The 10,438-nt window shown below is 36.6% G+C and overlaps 3 protein-coding genes across 3 annotated transcripts; 2 read left to right on the top strand and 1 right to left on the bottom strand.

The window, feature by feature from the left end:
- Nucleotides 1-490: 490 nt before the first annotated feature.
- On the bottom strand, nt 491-10,110 carry LOC108150307 (procollagen-lysine,2-oxoglutarate 5-dioxygenase). Its single transcript, XM_017278421.2, has 10 exons — nt 9,752-10,110; nt 8,719-8,804; nt 7,068-7,207; nt 6,478-7,009; nt 6,162-6,415; nt 5,797-5,898; nt 5,615-5,740; nt 2,189-2,315; nt 1,413-1,847; nt 491-1,048 (listed from the first exon to the last, which is right to left on the bottom strand). Exons 1-10 carry the CDS (start codon nt 9,858-9,860, stop codon nt 764-766), a joined length of 2,196 nt encoding a protein of 731 aa, XP_017133910.1. The 5' UTR covers nt 9,861-10,110; the 3' UTR covers nt 491-763.
- LOC108150308 (immunoglobulin domain-containing protein oig-4) lies at nt 2,370-3,511 on the top strand. The gene is made up of 6 exons (XM_017278422.2): nt 2,370-2,696; nt 2,756-2,859; nt 2,916-2,997; nt 3,063-3,130; nt 3,193-3,268; nt 3,343-3,511. Exons 1-6 carry the CDS (start codon nt 2,606-2,608, stop codon nt 3,423-3,425), a joined length of 504 nt encoding a protein of 167 aa, XP_017133911.1. The 5' UTR covers nt 2,370-2,605; the 3' UTR covers nt 3,426-3,511.
- LOC108150309 (immunoglobulin domain-containing protein oig-4) lies at nt 4,150-5,591 on the top strand. Its single transcript, XM_017278424.2, has 2 exons — nt 4,150-4,793; nt 4,877-5,591. The coding sequence occupies exons 1-2, from the start codon at nt 4,614-4,616 to the stop codon at nt 5,183-5,185; spliced, it is 489 nt and encodes a 162-aa protein (XP_017133913.1). The 5' UTR covers nt 4,150-4,613; the 3' UTR covers nt 5,186-5,591.
- Nucleotides 10,111-10,438: the final 328 nt, after the last annotated feature.

Below are 10,438 nucleotides of genomic sequence, written 5' to 3'. Positions count from 1 at the left end.
GCAGTATGATCTGTAAAGTGGCTGTTTTATGCTGTAGATAACAACAGATGTCTGTAAGCAACAGCACGTTACTGTTGCTTGCGTGGGCGGCCGCAAGGTTAGTATTGCTATCCTGCTTGCGTGGGCCAGCTGATATAACAGAGTTCTTATAAACATCATTAAGTTAACAGAGGCACTGTGGAGCATTTCTTAATTTTAATGGTGATCAAATGTAGGGTTGTAAGAAAGAAAAATAAAAAGATTTTAACTTGTTAAGATTTAAGCCGGTTAAAAAATAATCAAAAAAAGTTTACTATATTTGGTCTTAATAACAAAGTTTAAACAGAATTTGTAAAATATAAATAGCATTCATTTTTCTAAATTTAAATAAATTACGAACCATAACAACCGAATTGAATTTAACTAAATAAAATGTATTATTAAAGGCACATGTTTACCTTTGATTAAAGCATTACTAATTTTTTACACCCCAGAAAAAACAATATTTAAATCAATTAATACACGAATTAATTTATTTAGTCAAACATTGAACACTTTGCACTTGGTAAAAAAACTTACAGTTAACTTAAGGCTGTAACAGATTCATCGAGGGACCATAAAGCTGTCGATCTCAAAGTAGTATGTATATAAAATCATCAGAAACTTAAGGCCCGAGGCCGATGTAGCAATTCCATCGGCACAAATCGTTCATTGGGCTAAGATGCAGTTCTTTGGAGTGGCCGATATGGCAGTTTGATAAAGAGTATTATTTCTAGTATTTCCCCTACGGATCGATAAAGGAAATCATTATGTAGCGGGTGCCGTTGGTCACGAGTAGTCCCTCGTGGTAGTGAGTCAATCGACCCGGGTGCATAAGCATCCAACCCTTTCTAGTATTCGTCACGGAGCAGTTGTATCTTATGAATCGACAGCCACCTCCCTCGTAGTCGATGCCTGCCCGGTTCATCGCGATGTTGATGGTGTACGTGGAGGAGTCGTGGTGGGGTCGCAGTGAAGGCTGCTCATCCGGCCGATAGCGTACCATGAAGTTCATCAAGGAGCGAGGCGGCTAAAGAACACAATAGATCAGATTAACAAAGGTTTCTTTTTCTAAATTGTTACTTAATTTAAATATTCTATGTATAATAAGAATACAGCTTAGATTAAAATCATAAATAAGTAGGCATCTTAGTGTTAAAGAAACTTTTTAAATTTGAATTCTTTTTCAAATAAAATTTAGCTGAAGAAGGATTTTTTAAGTTTCAGATCAAAAGGTAATATTTAACTTAGATAAGCAATTTGTATAAGAAGTTGTATATCCTAATTCTTTGGAAGATAATTTATTTTTGTATTGTAACATTTAGAACAAAAGAATTACAACATTTTTAAGTTAACTTTTTTTTCAATGGTATTAATCATAAACAGTAACTTACATTGTGAAAGTAACCGGTGAAGACGCGCTCCTGCAGCGGACGCACGTACATCTGGAGGAACTTGAGATAGAGCTGATCCAATCCCACCTGCTTCATGTGGATGTCCCGCGTGGGCACTGCCTCGTATCCGCCTTCCAGACGGCTGTCGCTATTGCTGCCATCTGACCAGGTGTTGTGCGCCTCCATGATGGCCACCAAGTCGTCGCAGAACGCGTCCGTCACGATCTGGAACCAGTAGACATCCGTACACGGCTGCGGTATCTGGTAGCTTTCGTTCAGCTGAAGCGAGTAGTTCGGGTGTATGTACTTCTCCGCCCAATCGCGCCGGTTGCTAAACAGTGTATGGAAATCCGGACGTGTCACGGTACTATTGAAGTAATCGGCGTTGACCAAGTGACCGAAGTACCGCACATTGCTAATATACATGAAGACACCCTGAGGAGAAGCATAGACACATTCATAGTTAGTAACTTAATTTAACATGGCACGTTTGCTTCATAACAATAAAATAATGATTGCAATATTACTAAATGTATTTAAACCAAGGTTTTTGAAAAGAAATGTTTACCAATCGAGAAATTTTCATAAAGCAAAAGTTTTTAAATAATACAATTTTTAAAGATATTTTGACAAATCCTAAATAACTTTTTTAAGCATTTTTTATACTCTTATTTTTAATGTGTATTTTTTTTAATTCATCATCATTTTCAATTTAGAAACTTGAGATTTTTTACTGATAGTTTAGTTTTCATAGTTTTTAAAATCTTTTAACTTACCGCATTTCGAAGTGACTGGCACATGGCCATGTCGGGATCAAACTCTTTATCCTTGAAAGTGATGGCATCGAAGGCAGTGTTTTTAACCAGATAAATGCTCGTGACATGGGGCACGTTAAAGATTCCACTGCAAATGGAGAAAAATAAAAGTGATGAATGACATAGCCAAAACATAGCGAGCGATAAAGACGAGGGTAGAATAATAGACGAGGGTAGAATCAACGGATTTGCAACAATGTGGCGAAAATGGAAAGTGACGTCGCACCGACACAGAAGCCCCAGCACCCCACAGAAATCCACTTAACTCAATCAAAATCCGCATATTAGAACAGAGTGGATGGCGTTTTGCTCAGATGTCGGGAGCGCAGTTTGAAAACAACATTCACCGCAGGCGATCGAAATCACGGCTCGACAATAATGCCTCGTGGCATCTGGAAGCTCGATCGGATCGTACTCCTATGCCTCTGCTACTTGATATTTGGCGATCTCATCTATATAGCAGCCCAAAGTGAGTGATCCAAACGCACAAAAATATCGTTAGTAGCTAAAATTCGAATGTCATCACAGGAAGTACGGCGGGAAAAACGGAGCGTCGAAACTATACGGGTAAAAAACCCGTGGTCATACAACATCGATCACAGGATGCCGTAAACTATTATGATCATGAAAATGTAAGTGAGCCAACGATAAATTACAGCTCTTAAGATTTATATTTAATGTTTTACAGGGAGCTAAGATCATAAAGTCATCGCATTTCGAATTGGACTATACCCTGGGACGCAAAATAACCTTCTTCTGCATGGCTCAAGGTTGGAATAAAAAGCTTTTATTTCTAAAATCAATTATTTATATCTTGTTTTTTGCCTTTTTTTAGGCAACCCACGACCAACTATCACCTGGTTTAAGGATGGAGCGGAACTTTACCAGCACCGATTCTTTCAGGTAATGACAAATATATTTTCTTTCGTAAATATAATATGATTTTATAATCTTTGTTTATCCAGGTACATGAATCTCATATAGAGACAAACATCGTTAAGTCTAAAATGGAAATTGATCCAACCACGCAAATGGATGCTGGTAAGTCAAATGTTTAAGAAGACTTTTAAAACTTTAAAATTAATTTTTTCTATAAATGTAAATTTTTGTTTCAGGGTTCTACGAATGTCAAGCGGACAACATTTACGCCATCGATCGTCGAGGTTTTCGCACGGATTATGTTATGGTTAACTTTTGAGCCAAGTTTACAACTTGTTACCTGTTTTGGATACTTTTGAATTTTATGACTCTGTAAAACTTGACTATTAAATTCTTTAAAGCATACATTTAAACAAAAAATATTTAAAAATACATTTTTTCGTCTCGCATTATGAATATTTTATATCTATTTGAGTCTGACCTTTCGTCGTAAATGTGTGAATCTGTGTAGGTGTCTGTGAGTGCCAAAGTACGTTTGTGTGCACAAAGCCGACAAATTGACTCAATTACCCAATTCAAATGATTTTTTTGCATTTATTTTATTAAAATGTGTGAAAGCAAACCAAACAAACCGAGGCTTTTTGGTTCTAAAGTGTTGAGTGGTCCCTAGCCTTCAATAAAGTACAGTGGGTCAAAACGTTAAAGAAATCAATAGAAAAGTAGCAAGGATTCGAAATATAATATAATTTGTAGGTTAAAGTTTCTTAGTTATATATATAAAATATATTTGTAGCTAATAGATACGTAATTTTTTATGTATTAAAAGGCAATTCTACCTTTTAAAAATTTCATATAAATTTAAATAAAATAAAATGGAAACAAAATCAATAATTTTGGTAAATAGAATTGACGTTATAAAATAAAATGTTCTACAGCCAAAAAAATATCAAAAGCCAATTCAATTTAAATATCGCAACTGCTAAATACTAATTGGCTGCATTTATTTACCACCTTTAAAACTAGTGTTTAAAAGTGTACCTTAAAAAAAAATTACTGCTGAAAAAATATTTAAAAAAAAACTTATTCAAAACTAAAATTGAAGTCAAGTTGTTTGAACCTGTCACCACTGTAAACTAGACCGAATCCCAGCAAGACATGTGGAAAGGGGTGCCATGAGCTTCTATGGCGAGCGATATCAGCAAGCGTCCAAATCAAATCAAGCTGGGAAATTGAGTGAAATATGGAAATGCGGCGATGAGAAAGCCAACCCAGAACAAAAAGCTGCGAGCGGCGAATTTCGAGAGCAACCGAAACGGATTAAATCCGCCGGACAATTGTGGCAAATTAGATGAGATGAGATGAAATGAGATGAGATGAGGATGAGCAGTGTGGTGCAGAGTCTAACCGAGTGGATCAGTCACCAAACGAGATTCGCACAGCACCGCCACCAGCAGCAGCAAAGCGATCGCGATCTCCGCCAGCACTGTATCCATTTTTCCGGAGAGTCATGCAGGTCAAGTGCCTGATCATCTGCCTCGCTTTGGGGCTGCTCATGCTGGTCACGCCCATTTGCGAGGCGCGACGAGGGCGTGGCCGTGGACGAACCAAGTCCAGGGTGCAGATCGGTCTGCCAATTACGGGAAAATATCGTGATCCGGAGTCGGATCAGTATTACAACAACAATAATGTAAGTAGTCGGAGTTGGAAAACGTGAGATTAAAAGTTATTTCGTTTTGTAACTTCATGTTTTGCAATTTTTGCCTTTCTTAGGGCGCCAAAATCCTGCAAGCCTCGCACTTTGACCTCGAGTACGTTTTGGGCCACAAGATAGCCTTCTTGTGCGTGGCCAAGGGCAATCCACGCCCACACATCACCTGGTACAAGGACGGGGCGGAGATCTATCAGCATCTGTACATGCATGTCCACGAATGGCGCATCGGCGACGACAAGGTCAAGTCGAAGATTGAGATTGACCCTGCCACCCAGATGGACGCCGGACTCTACGAGTGCACTGCCGACAACATGTACTCCATCGATCGGCGCAGTTTCAAGACAGATTTCTCCATTGCCTTCGACTGATCGACTCTATTTTGTGTCTATTTTGAGTCCCTATGTTTTGTTCAAGAGATTTACTACAATTGGCAAATGATTTTAGCAAATTATTCGAAGCCAAACTAAGCTTTTTTTTTAATTTTGAAATATAGTTTCAAAAGTCATCTATCAATTAATAAAAAGAAAATGTACAGAACATTTTGTTGTCCGTAAATTTGTAAAGTCAATTTTAAAGAATCGTTATATAAAAATATACAATAATTTGCATAACATAAGGGCTTGCAAACAATTATTGTATGAGCTAGTTTTTTTGTTGTAATAAAGTTATTGTCGTATTGTAATACATCAAAATAAATGTGGGATCATTATATAATAAATAATTCTCTACAAAAAAAACCCAAGCCCTACAAGTAGGAAACAAAGTAACCAGGGTAGATCAGATATTTTTTTACTTACATCAAGTCGCCCTTTACAATGTCCACGTAGTCGTGCGACCTGGCATAGTAACCTCCGTCGGAAAGGGCGCCCCAGAAGTTGCTCCATAACTCGTCGTGTTTGGTGAAAAGCGGTGCGACGAATTGCCTGGAAGTGGATAATTATTATTTTGGAAATATCGGGCTACAGAAGCTTTGACCCACTTGTTCAGTCTGAGCAGCTCCCGGAGCACCTCACTGTCGTCGATGTGCGCATCTGCGTCCACATAGAATATGTAGTCGCTGTGGTGGAGTCGAGCCTTGTCCCTGGAAAGTCAGCAGATATTAGAACCTTATTTATTTTTAGGACATAGTTTATCTTTTCAATAAAAATATATATCATCAATTTTATATAAGACATTTAAAACAAATCTGTTTCTAACTTAAGCTTTTTGCTATTCATTAAAAGTAATATAAAATACATTTTTAGATGGTAAAATCTTTGAAAAGGAGTTCTTAGTGTCAGCTAATGAGTAACTTAAATTAATTAATATATGCTAAAGCCAATAAGGCACACGTTAAAGACTTACAGAGCCAACTGCCTGCCTTGGCGCTCGTCCAATTCATCCGTAGAAAGCGTGTACTTGGCAGTTGCATACTTATCACCGTGTTTGTTCACAAAGGACCTGCTGTCATCGTCGTGGAAAGGAACGTTGCTGTAGATGAGCAAGTGCAGCTTTTCTTTGGGATAGTTTAGCTTCTCGATGCCTTCGAGGAACTGATCGAAGAATGGCACGGCTTGTGTGACCATGAGAGCCAAAGAAATCACAGGAAGATTTTTCTCCTTAAAAATATAATGAAACTTAAACTTAATGAACTTGCATGAACAAACTGGAAATCACTCACATCCAAGTCCAATAGATTTTCCTGGCAAAACAGGCAAACGCCATTGAAGGTTCTGGCCAAATAATTGCCGTATGCATTGAGATCCACCTTGCTCAGTCCGTTTCCATGTATAATAACCGGAGTGGTCATGAAATCCACATTCTGCAGGACACCTTGATTGCTATCGAGATCCACTTTAAGCTTCACATCGTTCTTGGCCCCATGAAGGTTTTGGAATAGCCGGGATTGTGTGTCCAACTTAATGCCTAACTTGCTGCGTTTGGCCTCGTCAAGGAATATCTTGGTGAAGTACAGCTGATCGTCGGCAGTGTCCTCAATGGGATCCTCCAGTAGGGCATAAACCTCTGGTGCATAGCCAATAAAGGCTCCCGAGTTGAGGAATCGGGAGGCCTTGCCCTCCACCTCAGGATAATCATCGGTCAGACTTTTATCGGGCCAACAGAATTTCTCGGCTGAAAAAAGCACCTTGGCCCCCGATTCCTTGAACTTTTCCGCAATCTCTTCCAGCGTTGCAGTGATGATAACATCATAGCTAAAAAATTTCATTTGTTCAGTAAATATTGCTACATTTTTTCATTTATAAAACTCACCTGTCTGTGAAGAGTATTATTATTTCAGGATCATTTTTGTAGGGCGCAATGGCTTCGCGCAGAAGATTGAGCTTAAAACCTCCGCCGGGTTTTTGCATATCTCCCCCTTTCCATTCTTGTCCGAGACCGAGAGTAGTTCCCTGTTTCAGATTAAATTATTATAATAATATTAATCATTATCTCTAAAGGCAAACTGGATTATCAAACAGCATAACGAGAAAGTATTGAAGCAGGTTGTTATCAATAAAATTATGAAGCGGTTGATATTTTAGTAGTAAGTTAAATCTACGACTGTGGTTTGTTTGTATTTCACAATAATTAACTGCCTTTATTGTGTCATTTTAATACTAAAAACTACAAAGTATAATTTAATACTATTTATCATCATTAAATTATTTCACAATTTAATAAAACATATAACTTAGCAAACAATTTAACAATAATAACTAAAAATAAAAATAATCGGCTAATAGAGAATTGTTTTAATATTTGTTCTGATAAATAAATATCTGAAAAGCACAACCCCAAAATAATTAATTAAGCTTACTCTCCGGGATCAAATAACTTTGGTCGCACAGTTCTCTAAATCCAAAAAGGAACAACAAAATCAAAACAAAGGGGAGAGATCAGCTTCAGCTCATAAAAAAAATGCCGGCAAAGCAAACTTATCAGCACATTTTGTTGTCGAGCATTCGTTTTTGAATCGAAATGATTCTGAGCTCTGAGCCGGCCGACAAATGGTAAAGTGTCACATATTCTGGACTTGATAAGCGAAATCTCCCACCGATTTGGTGTAGAAAGTTCTAAGCTATCAACAGACAGACCGAGAACCAAAACAGAATAGTATAGTGCTAATTACCCCCGGCAACTGCACCGAAAACCGTCTGGACTACGTGATTTCAACATCTGTGCACTATATGTTCACTATATGTTGCCGTTGCCCCACAATGTCCAGCCAATCTCGGTGTTCCACATCACAAAATCGGTCGACAACGCCGGATGCTCGGCGAGCGGCATACATTTACAGATATACATACATATACCCACTATATACTAACCAGACATTTAAACAATACAATGTTGCTTAAGTGTGCCAAGCCGATGAACAAGTCTCGGGAGTCTTTAAAAGAACACAAAAACACACATCATCCATATACTAGCTTTCAGTTCTTATCTATCTTACACTTATGATCTTGTTTATATACTAGTTTTTGTCTGGGAGACGTCAAATTAGAAATTCATCAATAAAAACAATCAACTCATATTTGCATATAAATGGTTGGCCACAAATGTTCCTGAATCCATAAAAGTTTGCAAATTTTTTCCATGAAAAATACCTAACTGTATTTGATATGCTGAATTTGTATTTATTTTTATAGATATTTGAGATGCTGACCTAATTGGTTTTATATAACTGATTTTAAAATATTTTTTTAAGTCTTCGTTGGTGCATAAAAACATGTTTAAAATAGAGTTAACAATTTATCAGATAATCAATTTCACCCTCTAACTAAATATAACTTTTTGGACGATTCTTTGCTAAACCACAAAATACCACATCAAAGATTAAAGATATCTAGGTTAAAGACATCGTGTCTTGATTTTAGATTGTTCTAATTAATAAGAATTTAGCACTTAATGTGGGTCTCACCTCGATGTCGTAGACGCGTAAAGATCGATAGTATCGGGCATAGCCATCGGTGGGTTCAGTGGCCACAGTGAACACTTTGACTCTATCTGTGGAATACGGAGAAAACAAAATATTTGCAATTTTTAGATGGTATATCTGTAGAATTATTCATAATAGTCGTATATTTATAACAAGAAATGTCGTAAGTAATATTTTATAACTTAAATACAACTTGTGCACGCTCTTTGAAATGTAAACTTTTGTGATAAAATATGTATAAATTCGTACCAATCCTTATCATACGATATATGAATGATCATTTATTTTGTTTGCCTTAAGTAAGCTCTACAGTAACCTAATATGATTTATTAAATACTGAAAATATGGTAATTGAATGCCAATAGAATTCCAAAAATTAAATATGTATTGTTTTGTCAAGTCGTTATTTAATGTTGAGCACAGTAACCGGTCATATGAATAAAACAACATGTTGAGCAGGTTTAAACGGGAGTAAATTATACAAATATGAAAAATAAAATTAGAAGAATTTTCTAGATCTTCCATTTGAGATGCAGGTGCATCTGAATAACTTAATCTGCATCTGCTCCGTTTCCAGGCAATTCCAGAGTAAGCAACCGCAAGCATCAAAGCAAAATGAAAAACAAAACTATTTTAAAAGGCAAGGGGAAGTGAGATTCTGCAGGGATAACAAACAAATTCTCAGAGATGTACACGACATATACACTGAAAAAAATTATGTAAAACTTACATGCGCAATGCAAGTAAACATTTACATATTTTATATTGCATTGAATTTTGAGCAATGGCAAATCCAGATAAAATATACAAGTTTTTTTGCTTAAATTTAAGTTGAGCATTTTGAAAATAATATAATGATATGATAAGCAAGTTCATCAATCATATTATATACATTTTTCTTTCTGTGTATTGAGGGACTACGTGCGGGATGCACTTCAAAAGCCGCTCATATAAAGGCAATATAATTTTCTATGTCTGCTGATGAACTCAGTCTAGTTGGAACTTAAAAACAAACCATTCCAATTGGACTCCGGCGCTGCAGCGACGTCGGCGTCTGCGCTGGCGCTGGCTCCTTGGGACGTCACAGCCAGCAGCAACAAGAACAATGCGCTTTGTTGTTGCATTTTAATTAAAGATGCTGGAACTTATTGTTCTCTGTCACTCCCTCACACAGGCAATCACTCGCGAACGGTGGAAGAAATTATCTATAGGACTCCTTGCGTTATACTAGTGGCATTTTATTTTTTCCAAAAATGCTTGGCAAATACAAACACCTTCAGATTCCGAAAAAGAACCGCCCGCAAGAAAATCAAAAACGAATTAATTCGGCGAGTTCCGCTGCGGTCGAAAGTTGTTTTTGTTTTGATTTGCCTAACAGAAATGTACAAAAAATCCAACATTTTCCAAACACATACAAATACCCTAAAAAATCCACAACGTGTTCCGACCTAGCTGTTAAAGAATATGAGCTTTTCCCACTTTGTTTCCACTTGACTTTTTGCTATTTTATGGTAAATAGCATGCATTTGTTTTTGAATTCAAAAAAGCTTCATTTGAAATATTTATTTATTTATTCACTAAAAATTTTTAAAAGGTATTAAAAAACCTTAACTCTCTAAAAATGTAAATAAAATTGAATTTTGAAACTTTTTTATTGATTTATTTTCCTATTTATTAAAAACAAAAAAAAAACAAATCAATC

Source organism: Drosophila elegans, unplaced genomic scaffold (assembly GCF_018152505.1).
Source record: "Drosophila elegans isolate 14027-0461.03 unplaced genomic scaffold, ASM1815250v1 contig_208, whole genome shotgun sequence".
NCBI lineage: Eukaryota > Metazoa > Arthropoda > Insecta > Diptera > Drosophilidae > Drosophila > Drosophila elegans.
This window is presented reverse-complemented; position numbering and strand designations above follow the sequence as displayed.